Consider the following 22,175-nt stretch of genomic DNA (forward strand, 5'->3'; position numbering starts at 1 on the left):
GTTGGAGTTGTTTTGGTTGTTTATTGATCAGAGTAGCTGAGTCTTTCACAGTTGATCATCTTTTCAATATTACTGTTACTATGTGTACAGTGTGTACAGTGTTCTGGTTCTGCTGACTTCACTCAGTATCAGTTCATGCATGGTTTCCCAGGTTTTTCTGAAACTATCTTGCTTGTCATTTGTTATAGCATAATAGTATTCCATCGCAACCACATACCACAACTTGTTCAGGCATTTCCCAGTAAACGGGCATCAGTTTCTAATTCTTTGCCACCACAAAAAAAGCTGCTCTAAATATTTTTGTACATATAGATCTTTGTTCGTTTTCTTTAATCTCTTTGGAATACAGATGTAGTACTTTGAACAAATTGTTCTCCATAATGGTAGCACCAGTTCACAACTCCCTCAGCAGTGCATTAGTGTACCTATTTTTCCATATTCTCTCTAGCATTTGTCATTTTTGGTATGTTAATCAGTGTTTATCATGTTAACCAATCTGATAGATGTGGAGTGGTATCTCAGAGTTGTTTTTTTTTTTCAGCAATCACCTTGTAAATCAGTCGTCTTGAATAAAGCATTGCACTAAATGCTCTGTATATGTGTATGTGTGTGCACATTTAGGGTAGAAGACAGGGTTGAAAGAGCAACCTCTGCCCTGGAAAAGCTTTTCACTCAGTCAGGTGAAAATTCTTTGTTTTTGGAAATGTTCATTCATAAGGCAGCCTAGAATTCTCTAAAGATGTGGGTGTAAAACATTAACCTTCTTTTCCTGCTTTGCTGGGAGGGGGTAAAAGAGGGTAAAGAATATAGATATTTTGTTAATATTTCAGTGCAGATAAAAGAATGGAAATTTAACAGACATTTTTTTCTCTCTTTTTGAATGTTAGGTTTGTGTTGGCTGTGGGCAGCGCTGTCTTCGATGCAATGTTTAATGGTGGAATGGCCACAACTTCTACAGAAATTGAACTGCCAGATGTGGAACCTGCTGCTTTCTTAGCTTTACTCAAGTAAGACTGTGTGATCCTGCTCTGTGCTCTGCTAACTGTGGAGTTAGAGAATGTTGACATAGATGTGATTTACCAGAAATCTTTTATTGAAAACAGGGTAGGGAAAAAACTTGGGCATTCTGAACACTGCTTTGCAAAGGGTAGAATACCAGAAGGGATGTTGAACTGGGAATCTGCTCATTTGGATTCCATCCCTGATGCTGCCATTAACCAGCTGTGTTGCTGGGACAGGTCACTTCCTCTCCCTCTGCCTCAACTACCTCATGTCTGTAAAATGAAGGATGGGACTTAATAATCATGGAGGTTTCTTCTAGGCCTGTTACTTAAAGTATTTATGTTTCAGATGTTTTCATTTCTAGTGAAATACTTTGATTTTGGGCTGGAAATAAGTACTGGTCTCTGACAGTGGCAGTTAACTATATGGGCTCTTCCTAATGCTGGAATAGATTCTGTTGTTACTGAGAAGTAAGTTGTCCATTTTGTAGAGTGTATGAGCAATAGGAAACTCACCTGGTTTTAAACACAGTGAAATGCTATAAGGGTAAAAGTGCTTTTCAGGGAGCACTACCAGATAATTAAAAGCATGCTTTGTAGTTTTGCACTTTAATTTTCCTTACTTTATTATTTTATTTTCCTCCCAATTACATGTAAAAACAATTTTTAACATAGGTTTTTAAACATTTTGAGTTCCGAATTCCCTCCCTCCTTCCTTCCTTTTCCTCACTTCTTGAGAAGGCAAGCAGTTTGATACAAGTTAGACATGTGCAGTCATGTAAAACAAATTTCTGTATTAGTCATGTTGTGAAAGAAAACACAGACCAAAAAAAACCCCAAGAAAAAGTAAGAAAACTGTATGCTTTGATCTGTATTCACACCCCTGTCCATGTTTTCTCTGGAGATGGATAGCATTTTTCACCACAAGTGCTTTAGGATTGTCTTGGATTATTGCATTGCTGAGAATAACTAACCTTTTTACAGTTGATCATCATACAATATTGCTCTTACTGTGTCCAGTGTTCTCCTAATTCTGCTCATTTCATTTTGCATCAGTTTATGTAAGGCTTTCAGGTTTTCCGAGAGCATCCTGCTTGTCAGCACAATACAATACAGTAGTATTCCATCACAATCATATGCCACAGTTCAGCATCCCCCGTTTGATGGGCATCCCCTCAATTTCTAATTCTTAGCCACCACAAAAAGAGCTGCTATAAATATTTTTGTACATATGGATCCTTTTCCTTTTTGCTTTTTATCTCTTTGGGATGTAGACCTGGTAGTGTTATTGTTGGATCATGTCCTTTCATGACTTTGGGCATAGTTTCAAGTTGCTCTACAGAAGGGTTGAATCAGTATACAGTTTCACCAGTGTGCATTAGTGTCTCAATTTTCCAAAATGTCCTCCAGCATTTGTTATTTTCCTCTTCTTTTAGACTGTCTGATAGATGTGGGGTGTTACCTCAGAGTTGTTCTGATTTTCATTTCTCTAATCAATAGTGATTCATAGCATTTTTTTCATATGATTGTAGATAGCTTTGATTACTTTTCTGAAAACTGCCTGTTCATATTCTTTGACCATTTATAAGCTGGGGAATGATTCTTATTTTTATGAAGTTGGCTCAATTCTCTATATATTTGAAAAATGAGGCTTTTATTGGATAAATTTGCTATAAATATTTTTTCACAGTTATGATTATGGATATTTCCCTCCATCCTATTTCCCCACTGTTTATCCTATGCTCTGTATCTCCTTTCACCCTGTGCCTGCTCAAAAATGTTTTGATTCTGACTGCTGCCTCCCCTGATGTGCTCTCCTTCCTATCAGTCTCCCCCACCCCACCACATTTTTTTACCCTTTCTTCTACTTTCCTGTAGAGTAAGATAAATTTCTATACCCAGCTGAGTGTGTATGTTACTCCCTCTTTGAGACAATTCAGGTAAGAGTAAGGTTCACCTGCTACCCCCTCCCCCCATCTTCCCCTCCACTGTAAAAGTTCTTTTACACCTCTTTTATGTGAAATTATTTAGTCCATTCTACCTTTCCCTTTCCCCTTACCCCTTAATTTTATTTTTTAGATCATCATCCCATCATATTCAACTCATACCTGTGTCCTCTGTCAATGTATAATCCTTCTAACTGCTCTATAAATGAGAAAGTTCTTAGGAGTTACAAGTATTATCTTCTCATATAGGGATGTAAACAGTTTAATCTTATTGAATATATTAAGATTTCTCTTTTCTGTTTAGCTATTTCTGCTTCTCTTAAGTCTTGTATTCGAAAATCAGATTTTGTATTAATCTCTGATCTTTTCATCAGGAATGCTTGATAATCTGCTATTTCATTGAATGGCCATTTTTTCCCCTGAAGGATTATACCCAGTTTTTCTGGATAGGTAATTTTTGGTTGTAATCTTAGCTTCTTTTCCCTCTATAATATCATGTCCAAGCCCTCTCATTTTCTGATGTAGAAGCTGCTGAATCTTGTGTAACCCTTGACTGTAGCTCCATGATATTTGAATTGTCTCTTTCTGGCTGCTTGTGATATTTTTCTCCTTGACCTGAGAGCTCTGGAAATTAGCTATAATATTCCTGGAAGTTTTCATCTTGGGGTGTCTTTCAGGAGTTGATAAGTAGATTCTTTCAAATTCTATTTTACCCTCTGGTTCTAAAATATCAGGGCAATTTTCCTTGATAATTTCTTGAAAGATGATGTGTAGGCTCTTCTTTTGATCATGGCTTTCAGGTAGTCCAGTAATTCCTAAATTATCTCTCCTTGACCTATTTTACAGGTCAGTGGTTTTTCCAATGAGATATTTCACATTTTGTTCTAATTTTTTCATCCCTTTGATTTTGTTTTATTACTTCTTAATGTCTCTCATGGAGTCACTAGCTTCCACTTGCCCCATTATAATTTTTAAGCAATTATTTTCTAAAGTGACCATTTGTACCTCCTTTTCCGTTAGGCCAATTCTGCATTTTAAGGAGTTCTTCTCTTCAGTGAATTTTTGTGCCTCTTTTACCATTTGGCATATTCTGTTTTTTAAGATGTAATTTTCTTCAGTATTTTTTTTTGTGCCTCCTTTACCAAGGTGTTGACTCTCGTTTACTTGCATCACTGTCATTTCTTTCCCTAATTTTTTCTCTGTCTCTCTCTATCTGTTCTTAAAAATCCTTCTTGAGTTCTTCCAGGATCTTTTTTGAGACTGAGGCCAATTCACATTTTCCTTTTTATGCTTTGGATATAGCTGTTGTGATTTTATTTTCTTATGTGTTTGTGTTTTGATCTTCCCTGTCTTACCATAGTAACTTTCTATGGTCAGGATCTTTTCTTGTTGTTTGCTCATTTTCCCTTCTTGCTTCCTGACTTTTGACTTTATATTACAGTTGAGCTCTGCTCCTGAGGTGGAGAGGACACTGTCATGAGTTTCAGGGTTTTTTTGTACAGCTAGTTCTGAAGGTCTGTAAGCTTTCAGTTTTTACAAAGTGGAGTGATCTAAGGAGAGATTTGTTTACTATTCTTCTGGCCCATGCTCTCCTCTCTGAGTAGTCACAAGCACTCTTTTCTGCCCTGGATCTGTGAAGGGGGTCCACGTTCTCCTGAGGCCTCAAACTCTGGTGTTCTGGTGCCCCTAAGGCTGTGACTCGGGAGTGCGACCCAGATCTGAGCACGGGCAATGCAACACAGTCCTGCATCCAATGCCAGCACAGGAACCCCTGTAATCTCCTTCTGACCAGTTGACCAGCCCCCTTAACCATCTGTTTTGTTCAGACTGAGAACTCTGAAGCTGCAGCTGCTTTGGTTGATTCAGTTGTTTTCAACCAGCCCAGAAAGCTTTTAGAAAATTCAGTCCTAAAGTAGTTTTTCTTTTCTGACACTTTTTAAATATGGGAGAGGAAGCTATACTTTTGATTTTCTATGAAAGAATATTCTGTGAGCTGTTATTAAGTCCCTAATAATGTGACTGATTTATTCTCTATATAGGGAAGTAAACCCCTTCAGTTTTCTTTCCTGCACCAACTTTTTACCCCCTTTAAACTTTAGATTTCCTTCTGAATCCTCACCACAGTTCTTAGATTTGGGGCATTTAGGATAGTGGTCCTAACCATGATGTTGCTTTTACTGGAAAATTGTCTCAAGTAAGACTGTTGTTTTAAAAAAGGAGAAGAAAGCCTAGTAAACATTGAATCTGTGGTTTACTAGCTTTGTGACCTTGAGCCTTTCCCTTCACCTCTTTCACCTCTGTGAACCTCATCAGTAAAATGGAAATGATAAGACTGTGCTAATGCTGCCAACTTCCCAGGGGCATTGTGAAGCTCAAATAACATCATTCCAGTATTGTACTCTGCAGAGGTAAGTTGCTGGATAGGAATGAGAAGAAGCCATTTGAGATTTACTCTTTTGAAACCAGATGTAGCAGATATGCTATAGAGAGTTCATAAACTTGACCTTACAGATAACTTTGATTTCTGTTTATTCAAGCAGTATTGGTTTTTGGTGATAAATCTTACTTTAAAAGCTTAGTAATGAACAAATCCAGAATCGGTTCCATTCAGTAAACATTTATTAAGTGCCTGTGCTAAGCACTGGGGATACAAGAAGAGGCCGAAGAGAGCCTCTGCCCCCAAGGACCTTACAATCTAATGGTGGGAGCAGCGTACAAACAAATATATACAGAGCAATGCGGGATAAATAGGAAATAATTAACGGAGGGAAAACGTTGGAATTAAGAGGGGCTGGGGCAGACAGTCCTTACATGAGTAAAATAGGGTTAAAAAGAAGTTTGGTTTATGTCTTTTTTTGTAAATATTTATTTATTTTGAATTTTCAACATTCAGTTTTTTAAGATTTTGAGTTCTAAATTTTCTCCCCCTTCACCAGGATGATGTATACAGTCTGATATAGGCCATACATGTACAATCATATTAGACGTATTTCCACATTAGTCATATTGTAAAGAAGAATTGGAACCAAAGGGAAAAGCCACAAGAAAGAAAAAACAAAAAAAATGGAAAAATAGCATGCCTCAATCTGCATTCAGACTCCATAGTTCTTTCCCTGGATGTGGATAGCATTTCCCATGAGTCTTTTGGAATTGTCTTAGATCATTGCATTGCTAAAGAGAGCTAAGTCTTATCAAAGTTGGTCATCACACAGTGTTGCTGTTACAGTGGACAGTGTTTTCCTGGTTCTGCTCACTTCACTCAGCATCAGTTAATGCAAGTCTTGCCAGATTTTTCTGAAATCCACCTACTCATTCTTTCTTATGGAACAACAGTATTCCATTACGTTCATATATCACAACTTCTTCAGCCATTCCCCAGTTGATGTATGTTCCCTCAATTTCCAATTCTTGGCCACCACAAAAAGAGCTACTATAACTATTTTTGTACATCTGGGTCCATTCCTCTTTTTTATGATCTTTTTGGGTTACAGACCTAGAAGTGGTATTTCTGGATCAAAGGATAGACAGTTTTATAGTCCTTTGGGCATAGTTCCAAATTACTCTCCAGAATGATTGGATCAATTCACAACTCCACCAACAATGCATTAGTGTTTCAGTTTTCCCACATCTTCTCCAACATTCATCATTTTTCCTGTTTTGTCATGCTAACCAATCTGATAGGTGTAATGTGGTACCTCAGAGTTGTTTTAATTTGCATTTCTCTAATCAATAGTAATTTAGAATATTTTTTCATATGACCATAAATAGCTTTAATTTCTTCCTCTGAAAACTGCCTGTTCATATCCTTTGACCATTTATCAATTAGGGAATGACTTGTATTCTTTATAAATTTGATTCAATTCTCTAAATATTTTGGAAATGAGGCCTTTACCAGAGACTCTGACTGTAAAAATTGTTTCCCAGCTTTCTTCTTCCTTTCTAATCTTGGTTACACTTGGTTTTGTTTATATAAAACCTTTTCAATTTACTCGGAATTACCCATTTTTCATTTTATAATATTCTCTGTCTCTTGTTTGGTAATACATTCTTCTGTTTTTCATAGATCTAACAGGTAAACTATTCCTTGCTCTCCTAATTTGCTTATAGTATAACCCTTTATGTCTAAATCATATATCCATTTTGAGTTTATCATGGTATATGGTGTAAGATGTTGGTCTGTGCCTAGTTTCTGCCATACTGTTTTCCAGTTTTCCCAGCAGCTTTTGTCAAATATTGAGTTCTTATCCCAGAAGCTGGAGTCTTTGACATTGGACATGTTACTTAACCTCTATTTGCCTCCTTTTCCTCAACTGTAGAATTAGGATAATAACATTACCTACTTCACAAGGTTGTTGTATCAAATGAGATCGTATTTTTAAATCACTTAGCATAATGCTATCTATATAAATGCTTATTTTCTTCCCTTGCTCCCGTTTTCTATGACAAAAAATGCTGCCATGCTTTTTTGCTGTCTTTGGCCTCCTTGGAATATATGCCTGACAGTGAAATCACTGGATCAAAGAATACAAATATTTTAATCAGTTTCTTCACATAATTATTCCAAATTGTTTTCCTGAATGGTTGGACCAAGTCACAGCTCTACCAACATTAGTGTTTCTATAACCTCTCTAACGTTGTCTATTCCCATTTTTTTGCCATCTTTGTGAATTTTTGGTGGTGTAAGATGAAATCTCATAGTTGTTTTGATTTGCGTTTTTTATTAATGATTTGGAGCACTTTTTCATATGGTTGTTAATAATTTGCATTTTTCCTTATGAGAACTAGTCATGTTCATTAATATTCATAGCTATGCGTATTCATTTGGCCTTTGCATTTAATTTGATGCTATTTAGTCTTTTTGTTTACATTATTTTTGGCATCATATATGTTTTTCTTGTGGTCCTCTCTTCGCCCTGAGTCATTTCATAAATCTTGCTGTTTCTGTGAATTGCTTATAGTTTTCATTCCTTTTGGTGTGACGATGTCACTCATATCACAGTTCTCCCAATCATTCTTCAAATGATTAGGTACCCATTTTATTTTTTAATACCATGAAAAAGTATAGCTATGAATATTTTGATACTTTCTTTTTGTCATTAACCTCCTTGGGGATCTCTGGGTTCAAGGGTATGAACTGTTTAGTAAGTTTTATTGCATTATTCCAGGTTGTTTTCTAATATAGTTGGACAAATTCATAGCTCTATCAACAGCATACTAATGTGTCTTATCTTCCAAACAGCCTCTTTAATATTGACTTTTTTTAGTCTCTTATATTTGTGAATTTGATAGATGTGAGGTGATACTTTACAGTACTTAAATTCACATTTATTATTACTGAGCACTTTTATTTTCATTGCTAAGAAGAGATAAGTCTATCAAAGTTAGTCATCATATAATGTGGCTGTTACCATAGACAGTGTTCTTCTGGCTCTGCTCACTTCATTCAGCAGCACTTCATGTAAGTCTTTCCAGGTTTTTATGAAATCATTTCTTGAAGCAAAATAGTATTCCATTACAATCATATACCACAACTTCTCCAGCCATTCCCCATCTGATGGGCATCCCCTTAATATCCTAGCACTTTTATTTTTTTTAAATTTAAAAATAATATTTTTTCCCAATTCTCAAAAGACAATTTTTAGCATTCATTTAGCAAACTTTTGAGTTCCAGATTTTTCTCCTCTCCCCTCTGCCCCTCTTCCTAAAATGGTAAAGAATTTTATATAGGTTATATATATGCAGTCATGTAAAACATATTTCCATATAAGTCATAATTATGAAAGAAGAAAAATACCTAAAGAAAAAAACATGAAAAAAATTAAGTGAAAAAAGTACACTTCTATCTGTGTTCAGAGGCCCTTCGTTCTTTATTGGGATGTGGATGACCTTTTCCATCATGAGTACTTTGTAGACCATTATGTTGCTGAGAAGAGATAAGTCATCTGTAGCTGATTCTTACGCAGTGAGAATCTTTGTTACTGTTACTGTGTACAGTGTTCTCCTGGTTCTGCTCACTTCACTTTACATTGGTTCGTACAGGTCTAGGTCTTTCCAGGTTTTTCTGAAGTCTCCCTGTTCATCATTTCTTACTGCACAGTAGCATTACATTGCATCCTGGAGCGCATTTGATAGTTGATTGTATTTCTCTTTTTGAAAACTTTATATTCTTTGGCCATTTAGCTATTAGGGAATCAATCAACAAACATTTATTAAGTGTACTATGTGCCAGGCACTGTGCTATATATTGGGGACAAAAATACAAATGGAACAGTCCATGTTCTCAAGGAGCTTATATTCTGTCAGTGGAAACATGTTCTCAAAAGATGTGTAGAAATAGATACGAGCTAATTTTGATGAAGAGATGCTTAATAGCTGGGAGATCAGAAAAGGTTTCATGTAGAAAATAATTCTTGATGTAAATCTTGAAGGAAACTAAGGATTCTAAGAGGCAGAGGTGAGGGGGAAGCCCATTGTAGGTGTGGAGGAGATAGCCAGTGAAAAAGTATTCAAATGAGAAGGCCAGACTGAGCGCACTGTAGGGGACCAGAAGGATGATAATATATAGTAAGGCAAATTGGGACCAGGTTGTGAAGGGCTTTACAGGCCAAACGAAAAGGCTTACATTTGATCCTAAAGGCAAGAGGTAGCCATTGGAATTGAGTTGGGGAGTGATATGATCAGATCTACTCTTTCAGAAAATTACTTTGGCTGCTCTGTGCAATATAGGCTGGAGTGGGTGCAAATTTGAGGCAGGGACGCTGGAGAGAGGCTAGTATTGGACATAAAGATTCATGTCATGTAGATAGAGATTGTAATTAAATCCTTGAGAACTGATGAAGTCCTCTACGTGTAGAGAGTGAAGAGGGATCAGATACACCCTGAGGTGTACGGTGGGTGTGGCATGAATGGTGGTCAGGCTAAGGAGAGACAGAAAAGAGCAACTGAGAGGACTGTCGCCAAAATCCAGAGAAGAGAGAGGGTGGTCAACAGTGTTGCATGCTGCAGAGAGGTCAAGAAGAAGGACATCTGAGAAAGCCATTGTGTTTAACAGTTAAGAGATCACTGGCGATTTTGGAGACAGTGATGAGCTCAGAAGCCATCCTGGAAGTGGTTGAGAAATGAGTGAGAGGGAAGAGGGAAGGAAGTGAGGGGAAGCTTCCTCTTCAATTTGTGTCAATTCCCCTCAGCGCTTTTGAGAGGTGGCCAATGCAGAGATTTTCTTTGCTTGATAGATTCTTATTTTTGTTCCAGTTGTATTGATTCTGTTTGTTGTAAAAGCTTTGGTTGATTGATCATTGAGCTATTATTATGTTCTTTGGGCTTTAGGTCTTTACCTGTTCTGTTCTACTTGTATGATTATTATTTTATGTATTATTTCAGATCTGGTAATGCTAGGCCTCTTTATTTTTTAATTTAAAAATTTTTAATATTTCCCTTAAAATTCTCTTTTGTTCTTTCAAATGAATATTGTTGTATTTTGCCTGATTGCCCATTTGTCTCAGTTGGAGATTTTATTCTCAGAATTATGGGTATTGAACACTGACTCTTGTGCAGTCAGTGTGGTATAGCAAAGAGAGCCCTGGATTTGGAGTCAGGGAGCCCTGGGTACAAATTTTGACTTGGACATGAGCTAGAAACATGACCCTGGGCAAAGTATATCTCTTCGTTCCTCCCCAGGGCCTGGGGCACCTCCTTCTAGCTATAAACCTTTGATTCTGTGATCCTATGTTTGGTAAGGTATTTAATCAGTATCATCATTTTAAAAAATATATTGGTGAGGCCCAGCTATGAACAGAGTGGGGAAGGGGAGAAGCTTTTGTATAGTGCCTACTTGTGTTAAGCATTATAAGGGCTGCCTATGAGGGCTTTTATAAATATTATCTCATTTTATCCGCACAGCATCCCTGTGAGATAAGTGCCATTATTATTATCATTTTGCAGTACAGAGGGTAAGTGACTTGCTCAGGGTCATAGAGCTCAGAAGTGTCTGAAGTCAGGTTTAAACTTAGGTCTTTCTGAATCCAGGCCCAGCATTCTATCCACTGAGCCACCAGCTGCCAGCAGATAACTTCAGTTATTTAAGTATTCCTTTATTAATGTAAACAGTATTTTGTAGGAGTATCTGTATATCCTGAGTGGAACTTGGTAGTCAGAGTGCCAAATGCTTTATGTATTTTTAGTTATTTTGAATAGACTTTCTCTTCCTACTGTTTCCTTCTGGTTTTGTTGGTACTATATAGAAATTTTTTTTCTTGGATTTATTTTGTATCCTGCTAGTTTACTAGAACTGTTAAATATATTTTAGTTTCTGTGCTAATTGCCTGGAGTTTTCCAAGCAAACCATCAATAAATAAGGATAATTTTGTCCGTTGTGTATTTTTATTACTTTTTAATTTTGATTGTATTTTCTGTTTCAAAGTCTCTCCTTCCCCTCTGTCCATTGAAAAGTCAAGGGAAACAAAATTAAAAATTTCGTATATAAATGTGTAGTGATGACAAAACAAATTTCTGCATTAGCCATGTTTCTCTCCACCCCCCTCTCAAAAGAAAAACAAGAAAATTTGCTCCAATCTTTGCAGATGTTTCTACCTTTAATTTCAGTCTTATTACTATATCTAGCATTTCTAGAACAAAAGAATGGGGGGAGATGAGGGGCATTTTGTTTTCATCAATAAACATCTATTAAGCATTTACCGTATGCCACATACTGGGTATACAACAACAAAAACAAACTTCCATACCCTTAAAGAACTTGTAACTTACTGAGGGGAAACAACTTGTAAGTTTCTAAGTACGAAATACGTACATTGTTATTTGGGAATTTGGGCGCAACTTTTTCAGTCTTTTCCGTGAAAAGCTTCCATTGTTTCTCCATTGCAAATAGCTCTGGATTTTAGATATTTACTTATGGTCATATGAAGGGCTCTTTCACACCTAGGCCTCTTTTTGATAGGAAGGATTAGGAGTTAGATTGGGAGCCTCTGGAGGACAGGGACTGTCTTATGCCTCTTTCTGTACCACATGTCCCTAGCACATAGTAGGCCCTTCCTAAATGTTTTTTGATTAATTGATTGGAAGGGGTGATGTATTGTTTTTGTTGTTTGTATGATTAATTATAATAGTTTTGCTAATGTTGAACCATCCATAAATTCCCAGTAGAAATCCATCTTGGCTAATGCATCATTTAGGGGAATTGTATTGCTCTCATTTTATTGATATCTAAAACAGCTGTTTTTTTTTCTAAAGCCACCTCTTTCCAATTTTCATTTTTCCATTGAAGGTGCTACTGTTCTTCTGGTTTCGCAGGTGTGTAACCTCTGTGTCCTTGACTCTTCACTCTCCTTCACCCCATATATCTGCTCAGTCGCCACATGTTGCCATTTCTGCCTTCCTGTCTTACCCATTAGACTTCCTGGGCTGTACTCACAGCCCACATTTTAGACCCATCTCCCGACAGCTTCCTGATCCTCCTCCCTGCCTCAGAGCTCGTTTTCTTACCCATCCTCCACAGAGCTGCCAAAATGGTTTTCCTCAAGTGTAGTTCTGACCTTGTCATTTATTTCCCTGCCCCGTAAACTGCATTGGCTTCTTATTACTTGGAAGATAAAATGTAAACTCCTCTGTGCAGCTGCACAGCCTGATTCCAGCCTGTCTTTGCAGCCCCCTCCTCAGGAGGGGCCAGACTGACTTCTCTGGTCCTTGTTCTTTGCGTTGTCTATCTCCCATGCCTTTCATTCCCACGCTGCCTGCAACGAGAAGCCTTTCCTGATCCTTCCAATTGGTAGCTTGTGTGGTTGAGTTTTCTGTCTATCTGTATGCTCTTTGTGTTTACTTTGTGTATGCTTACATATGTTCTTTTTGTCTCCTCCATTGAAATGTAAGTAAGTTTCTTGAATAAAATTGTTTCATTCTTTTCTTTGCGTCACCAGAGCCTAGAACCATATGTAGCGTACTGGACTACATATAAATGCTGGATTGGTTGATTTTTGCTACTATTCATTTAAAAGTTTTGCATGGAAACCTCTTAGTAAACTTGGTCTTTACTTCTTTTTATCTGCTTTGCGCTTTCCTGATTTGAGTATCAGGACAATGTCTTATAAATAAAATGAAATTGGTGGGGTGTTCATGGAGAACAATTTGTAGGTATATTTTAGGCAGCTAGGAGGCACAGTAGAGCTTTGAATCTGGAGTCAGACTGTTGGTTTGACTTTCAGTAAGTCACTCAACATCCTTCAGTCTTAGTTTCTTCATCTGTAAAACGGGGATAATAATCGCATCTCCCTCCCAGGATTGTTTGGGAATAAAATGATATTTGTCAGGAGTTTTGCAAATCATAAAGCAGCATATAAATGCTATTGATTATTATCATTTGTAGTGTCAGCATCAAGCGTTTGATACAGTTCATTGAGACACCTGGACCAGTTCTTTTCCCCCTCACCCTTTAGTGTTTAGTTCATCTCTGACTTGTTAATTTCTCTTTCAGAGATTAAGTTGTTTAAGATTCTTTGAAATTAAAAAATGTGCAGTCATTATTTCCTTTGTGACATGTAAATATGCAGTAGTTTTGGATAATTCTACGTCTTTTTTTGATTTTTCTGTTTTATGATCCTCTTTAGATAGTGGTTTATTAGGTTTTTTTTAAAGTCCTTTGTTTTATCAGTTCTATACCTTTTTATTTTCTGTTTTTCTTTTTGTGCTTGTTTTGAGGTTCTTTAATTTGTGGATTTTTGAAAAAATTACATTTGACGCCTTCTTTAGAAGGGAAAACTTGAGATGTAGGCTTGAGAAGTCAAAATACATATGAAAGCAATTCAAAAAGCTTTCTATCAGGGTTAATTTTTCAAGGAGATTTTATTTTTCTAAGGTGGGTTTATGCAAAGTCATGATTGTTTACTTATATTTCAATTAGTAACAAGATTGTACAGCCTTTTGCTGCAGTTAATGCCATAAAGGCCAGGATTGTATCTGTGTACCATTACATCTCTCCTGTTCCATAACTCAAATTTTTTCTAAATAATTTTTTCCCCAGTTACATGCTAAAACAGTTTTTAACATTGGTTTGTTTATTTTTTAAGGTTTGAGTTCCAAATTCTGTCCCTCTCCCCTCCGAGATGTTAAGCAATCTGATATAGGTTGTACATGTGTAATCATGTAAAATACTTCCATATTCATTTTGTACGAGAAGACTCAAAAAATAAGGTGGAAAATAGTAATGATTGAATATGTATTCAGACAACCTCAGTTCTTTCTCATCATGAGTCCTTTCAGATTATCTTGGATGAGTGTGTTGCTGAAAATATCCAAGTGATTCACAGTTCTCCATTGTACAGTATTGCTGTTGCTGGTTCTGCTCACCTCACTTTGCATCCGTTCACATAAGTCGTTTCAGGTTTTTCTGAAATCATCCTATTCATCATTTCTTATAGCACAATAGTAGTCCATCACAATCATATACCATCCCCTCAATTTCCAGTTCTTTGCCACCACAAAAAGAACTACTATAAATATTTTGGTACAAATAGGTCCTTTTCCTTTTTCTTTAAAAAAATTTTTGGGGAGGTTTTGGACCCAGCAGTGGTATTGCTGGATTAAAGGGTATGCACAGTTTGATTGCCCTTTGGGCATAGTTCCAGATTGCTTTCCAGAACAGTTGGATCAGTTCACAACTCCACCAAAAGTGCTTAGCACAGATTTCACACGCAAATACATTTTAAAATCTGAATAGTGGCTTATTTTAAATATTATCTAGATCTTAAGAAATTTTGTGGAAGCAGTAATAACAATCAGCTACTTGTTAATTTTTTAAGATCAGCCCCCCCCCCCCCTTGCTATTCCCTAACATCTTGGAGTTTGCCATTGCAGTCACTTAAAAATATTTGATTATATTTTGTTTTTAGTGCTTAATTATAGTATATCAGTCACCCTCCTCTCCACCTGTGGGATTTAGTTTGAGAAGTTGGGGGGTGCTGTATCTGTGCAAATCACCAGGTGACTCTAGGAGTGAGCTACTGCGTAGGATCAAGCAGGACCTACTAGTCCTAGTTTTGACTCATTGCCAGCTGAGAATTCTCTGTCTTTTGCTGACCCTAGTTGTCTTTCCTGTGTTTCTGTATAAGGGATTTGAATTATTTCCCCTAGACTACTTGGCTCACTTTCACTTTTGCATTTTGCACTATCCTAATCTCTTTTCTTTCTCAACATGACCAAAGAAATAGTCATATATTTTAAATAGAACTTTTATGTGTGATGAAAATAAAAGGAACAGTGTTGACTTTAAGGTCCAGAGTGGTGGCACTCTTGTCTCTCCTGGTAATCCTCATCTTTCTCTCTTTCTCTTCTTCTCTCCTTCATTTTCCCTTCCTTCCCTCCTCCCCTCCCGCACAAAGAGACTAAGACATTCAAAAGTAATACTGGTAGAGGATAGCCTTTCAATAGTTTTCACTCTTAAAGATGATAAACTGATAAGTTAGGTTTCCCCTAGCTTCTGTAATAATTTTCTTACTGTTTGGTTGTACTTGTGATCTCTGCCTCTCTAGCTACCTAAGCAAAGTCTGTACTAGATAACTCATGGGCTGGTCACTGCCCTTCTCTTTTCCTGGAAATTGTAGCCATGCCTCTGGGAGTCCCATTCAGGATGAGTGAATGAGTACAAAAGTTCATGATCCAGATCAGACTGCAGGTATTTCAGTAAGAATAAGACTGGCATAGTATCGCAAAGTGCTTGCATTGCCCTTTTAAATGTCTTGTCACTTACGCCAGTGCAACCTCCAACAGAAGTTCTTTGTGAGAAGTAAGGCTGAAGCTATTAGCTCCACACTTGCCTGTATTCTCTGGTGCCCAAGACATGGAAAGTCCAAGGGAAAACATTAGCCACAGTGAAAGGGAAGCTGATTTAGTCATGGGTGACATTTCTCCCCTTAGTGAAAGATTTTTGTAGTGCTTGCAAAAATTACATGGAACATGCTTGAGCAGCTGCAGATGTTCGTTATAAATGCCACAATAAGAAACATATGAGGAAAGATGTGAAGAAAAGTTACAGTGTGGTGTTAGAACCATTGCCATGCTGATAACATAAGAACCACTTAATTGTGGCTTCGAATCTCCCATAAATGCCTTTTCAAATTCAGATTGCTCATGTGAGTTGGTGATATTTTTGGGAGGGAGATCGACGTACTGTGTTGGTCCTTGGTTGTGGCTACTTCCTGTATGTTAGCATTGAAAAGGCCAAAAGTGAACATAATATAATAGATAAGCATTGGGCTTTGGAATCAGGAGACGTGGGTTTAGTCCATATGACTAGTACTCTGGTCCTGGTTATGAGACTTTGGAATCACTTCTGAGAGTCTGTTTTCCTATTTGTAAAATGGGGATAATACTTTTTTGATCTACTTCTTGAGGAAAATATTTTGCAAATTTTAAAGCAGTAGAAGAATGTGAAATTACTCATTATTACTGGAAGAATGGACCATTTCAGCACAGTTGTTATTAGTCTGAAGATATTATGGAATCTAGCAAAAATTACAGTGTCAATAAAAAAAAAGAAATACTAGTTGTGTATGGCTGGTCATGTGTGCATTTCATAAATTTTAAAAGAAAACTTGCAGAACTACAGACTGTGGAAGGAGAGGAGGATATTTTCTAATTTCTTCTCTGGGACCAAGACTGGTTACTCAGTATCCAGCTTTATTTTAGAGGTATGTTCCTGTTTTTGTTTGTTTATTTTTGGGTACTTGTTTTGTATATTATTCTTGGATTTCAGCTAGTTCACCAAGGAAAACCAGAAGGGAAGGGAGAGGAGGCTGTAATCAGTGCTGAGGTGATAGAAAGAGCTGAGCAACAGAGAGAATAGAGGTCTTGATGGGAACAAAGAACTAGGCTAGAAGTCGAGGCCAGGAGGTGGGGGGGAGGGGATGATAAAAAAATTATGATAAGATAAAGTAATTTTGAAATTCATGACCATGGAAGTGGAAACACTTTACGGGTGATGGAAAGTGGAGTAGATTCATGGGATTGGAATAGATTGAAGAACTGGGATGTTCATATATTTCAGGGGATATGTACGTATATTAAAGTATTCTGGTATGAATGTGAAGATTGGAGTCAAAGGAAGATTATAAGTCAGGCGCTGAATTTCTTGAGGAAAGAAGAATGTTCTAGAGGTAGAGGGGAGGGTGATGTATAGAAAACAGCCACCAGGATTTGGATTGGCTGAGAAATTTGGATAATGTGAACCTCAAAGGAGAAGAGTTGTTTAGTTAAAGTGATAGAGGAGGGATCTGGAACTGGCAGCTGGGAGCAAGAAGTGTTATGATTTTCCCTCTCACAAACAGTAAGTTGGGAGGTGTTAGCAAAAGTGTAGCCTCTACTAGAAAGAGGATGGAGGCAGAGTTTCTTTGGGAGGGAACTGTGTTTCAATAAGGGCCAGGATGTGGAAGGTTTGAGAAAGAAAGAGATTTAATGTGAAAAGAAGTTTGTTAATTATGGAGCAGGAATTCCAAAGGGCAACATTAGAGGGGAAAGGTGGTAGACTTGAGGTGGGTGGGTGTAAAGGAATACAAGTCAAGGATAAGCAATAGGGTATGTATATCAGCAGCTAGGGGTTACTTAGTGAGTTTGTTATGATATCCTCAGATACAGGATCCTGAAAGAATTGGTAAATGTGATTGCTGAGTCAGTGATGGTGATCTTTGAAAAATTGTGGAGAGCAGCAAAAATACCAGAATACTGGGAAATGTCCCAGTTTTCACTAAAGGAAAGAGGGTAGACCCCCTCAGCTCTAAGGTGGTAATAAGTTGATAAGGTAAGAAGTTGATGTCAACTTTTGGCAGAATTTTAGAATACATTATGGAGATGGTTTATGAGCATTTTTCTTTGTTTTTTAGATTAAAACAAAATAGCTTATCTTTTAAAAATTAATAGTCCATTGATGGATGGCTGCAAGTCATAGAATACAGTAATCTTTGAGGAATCAAAGTTGAAGATCATCCAGGGGGCATTGTTAGGCTTGAATAGTCACATGACAAACAAGAAATCATTGCTGAAGTTTTATAAAAGATGTCATCAAAGAAACGTATGATCAAAGAAGATGAAGTATCACTTGGTGAGAGCAAAGGATAATTGAGAGCCCATGTGCTCCATGGATACACTGGTGATGTCAAGAGAATGCTGTGAAGGCTCCCAGGTTGTCCCTCCTCTGCCATGGCAAATTTAGGAGAAGACATAGACAAGAGTGGAATAGGATTGGCACGCACGGTTGCGTATGATCTGCATAATTAGAGGGAGTGCTCACAAATCAGTTGAATTATTGTGAACATTTAAAAAAAGAAGTAATAAGAAGAGCCAGTGTATAACAGCAATGATAATAACAGCAGCTGACATTTCTATAAGGTGCACATAGTACTTTACATGTATTATTTCATTTGTTCCTCACAACAGACCTGTAAGATGGGTGCCATTATTATCCCTGCTTTACATTGGATGGGAAGTGAAATTGTTTAGTGTCACACGACTAGGAAGTATAGCTAGTAAGAAAGATTTGAACTAGATAGATACTCCTCTGATCCCAGATCCAACAGAACTCGTATACTGTACTGCCTCCAAGAACAGGTCATGCCAGACAAATCTTATTTGTTTTATTTTGGATTGGTAGGATAGGGGAATGCGCACTGTATATCTGTATTTCAGCAAGTCATTTGACAAAAGCTGACACGTTGTTTTTGTGCCCAGAATGTGGGCTACTTTAGGCGTATTCAGAACTGGTTGAATGACTGAGCCCAAAGAAGAATCATTAATGGAGTGACATCAGCTTGGAGGACAGAGGTCTTTAGTGGAGCGCCTCAGGTGTCTGACCTCGGCCCTGTGTTGTTGATCTTTTTTTTTTTTCAGTGAATTGGATAAAAGCGGAAATAATATGTGAGGAGTTCAGAATAGGAAAATACACGGGCTTTGGAATCAGAGACTTTGGGTTCATATAGATTAGCTGTGTGACCTTGGTCAAGTCAAGCTCCCTGAGTTAGTTTTCTCAGCTGTGTAATGAGGAGGTCTCATTAGATTGCTTACTGCTAAGGTCTCTTGTAGATCTAGGGTTGTCTGCTCTTGTGATAATGTATACACACACATATACAAATTATATATATATATATATATATATATGTATACACACATATATATAAATACACATATATAACTATTTCATCATAATTGGCTTCTTTTGTAATCTTACATATTTTATGTATTTAAAGTCATTCTGAGAAAGGGTTCTATGATACACAAAAGGTTAAGAACTCTTGCTTTCGCAGGAGGAATCAAGTACTTAAGCTGAAGCCTTAAGATACAAAGTTATGATACCCATTATTGAGCCTCAGTTTCTCACAGTCTGTAAAATGATCATGCTTACACCTGTTCTCCTTATGCTGCAGGTTGTTTTATTTTGGTTTTGGTAACTCAAATGAGATCACAGGGCTTTGTAAGTTGCACAGATGTGGAAGATTAGTGTTTTTATTAATTTTGTCATTCTAAGTAGTTCCTTACATTACGTGACCTGTCCCATCATCTTTAATCATTACCTCTTTAATACCAGTGATATTATTCATAGCCACTTTTTTTTTAAGAGAACTGATTTCTTGGAGGACCAGGAGGTGAGGTGGGTGTGAGGAGAATATTCAGAGGTCAAGTCACTGGCTGGGGAGAATGCCAAGAAAAGGGAAAAGAAATAAAACTATTGAAAGCTACTTTCTTGGAGAACAGACATTTCCTCCCTTGCTTTCTGATGAGGAAGAACAATGCTTACCATCAGGCAAAGACACAGAAATCAAGGCTTCTGTGTCCCAGCCCACCCAATGGGCTCAGGCCATGGAAGAGCTCAAAAAGAATTTTGAAAATCAAGTTAGAGAGGTGGAGGAAAAACTGGGAAGAGAAATGAGAGGGATGAAAGAGAAGCATGAAAAGCAGATCAGCTCCCTGCTAAAGGAGAACCAAAAAAATGTTGAAGAAATTAACACCTTGAAAACTAGCCTAACTCAATTGGCAAAAGAGGTTCAAAAAGCCAATGAGGAGAAGAATGCTTTCAAAAGCAGAATTAGCCAAATGGAAAAGGAGATTCAAAAGCTCACTGAAGAAAATAGTTCTTTCAAAACTAGAATGGCACAGATGGACGCTAAGGACTTTGTGAGAAAGACAGATATCACAGAACATAGCGAGAAGATTGGAAAAATGGAAGATAATGTGAAATATCTTATTGGAAAAACAACTGACCTGGAAAATAGATTCAGGAGAGACAATGTAAAAATTCTGGGACTACCTGAAAACCATGATCAAAAGAAGAGCCTAGACATCATCTTCCATGAAATTATCAAGGAAAACTGCCCTGAGATTCTAGAACCAGAGGGCAAAATAAATATTCAAGGAATCCACAGAACACCGCATGAAAGAGATTCAAAAAGAGAAACTCCTAGGAACATTGTGGCCAAATTCCAGAACTCCCAGGTGAAAGAGAAAATATTGCAAGCAGCTAGAAAGAAACAATTCAAGTATTGTGGAAATACAATCAGGATAACACAAGATCTAGCACCCTCTACATTAAGGGATCGAAGGGAATGGAATAGGATATTCCAGAAGTCAAAGGAACTAGGACTAAAACCAAGAATCACCTACCCAGCAAAACTGAGTATAATACTTCAGGAGAAAAAATGGTCTTTCAATGAAATAGAGGATTTTCAAATTTTCTTGATGAAAAGACCAGAGCTGAAAAGAAAATTTGACTTTCAAACACAAGAATGAAGAGAACCATGAAAAGGTGAACAGCAAAGAGAAGTCATAAGGGACTTACTAAAGTTGAACTGTTTACATTCCTACATGGAAAGACAATATTTGTAACTCTTGAAACATTTCAGTATCTGGGTACTGGGTGGGAGTACACACACACACATGTACACACGCACACATACATAGAGACAGAGTGCACAGAGTGAATTGAAGAGGATGGGATCATATCTTAAAAAAAAAAATGAAATCAAGCAGTGAGAGAGAAATATTGGGAGGAGAAAGGGAGAAATTGAATGGGGCAAATTATCTCTCATAAAAGAGGCAAGCAAAAGACTCATTAGTGGAGGGATAAAGAGGGGAGGCGAGAGAAAAACATGAGGTCTACTCTCATCACATTCCACTAAAGGAAAGAATAAAATGCACACTCATTTTGATAGGAAAACCTATCTCACAATACAGGAGAGTGGGGGACAAGGGCACAAGCAGGGTCGGGGGGAGGATAGAGGGGAGGGCATGGGGAGGAGAATGCAATCCAAGGTCGACACTCATGGGGAGGGAAAGGATCATAAGAGAATAGAAGTAATGGGGGACAGGATAGGATGGAGGGAAATATAGTTAGTCCTATACAACACAACTAGTATGGAAATCATTTGCAAAACTACACAGATTGGGCCTATATTGAATTGCTTGTCTTCCAAAGGGAAGGGGTGGAGAGGGAGGGAGCTAAAGAAGTTGGAACTCAAAGTGTTAGGATCAACTGTAATGTTCTTACCACTAGGAAATAAGAAATACAGGTTAAGGGGTAAAGAAAGCTATCTGGCCCTACAGGACAAAAGAGAAGATGGAGACAAGGGCAGAGAGGGATGATAGAAGAGAGAGAAGATTGGTCACAGGGGCAATTAGAATGCTTGGGTTTGGGGGGGGGAGGGGACAAAAGGGGAGAAAATTTGTAACCCAAAATTTTGTGAAAATAAATGTTAAAAGTTAAATAAAAAAAAAGAGAGAACTGATTTCTTGTCCTCAGATGTGGTTATTCTGTGCACTTTAGCTGCACACAGAGATGGTCAGACTCTTGGTTTCAATCACCCATAACAGTTTGGACGATACAAGCTAGCATTCTGACATTCTTTTCTCTGACCTTTGCCCATTTATCTGTCCTGTCTCTCTCCTAAGCCTATTCTTTGTCCTTTTGACGTGCAGGTACTCCAACTTTCTTTGCTCTCCTAGTCCATCCCCTATTCTGGCCTTGTTTTCCTTTGGAATCTTGACCTTATAACATTATACACTTTATTATAACGTTCTCTTCTCTCAAGTCCCTTGCCCTTTTTTCTTGTTTATGCCTTGCCAAATTCCAACTCTTCATTATTTCCTCCACACGCTTTATTTATTCCTACCCCTGTGCTGTTTAATGCCACTAGAGGAAATCACTCAATTCAGCTGAGTGGGCACCCTGCAAATTTGTTAT

General features: G+C 37.5%; 1 protein-coding gene across 1 annotated transcript in view; it reads left to right on the forward strand.

Moving 5' to 3' along the window:
- Positions 1-22,175, forward strand: part of BTBD2 (BTB domain containing 2) — a 68,731-nt gene that overhangs the window by 17,490 nt on the left and 29,066 nt on the right. The window contains exon 2 of the mRNA XM_072601495.1: positions 888-1,007. Within this exon, the coding sequence (XP_072457596.1) occupies positions 888-1,007 (120 nt within the window). The remainder of the gene's footprint in view (positions 1-887; positions 1,008-22,175) is intronic.

Source organism: Notamacropus eugenii, chromosome 4 (genome assembly GCF_028372415.1).
Source record: "Notamacropus eugenii isolate mMacEug1 chromosome 4, mMacEug1.pri_v2, whole genome shotgun sequence".
NCBI lineage: Eukaryota > Metazoa > Chordata > Mammalia > Diprotodontia > Macropodidae > Notamacropus > Notamacropus eugenii.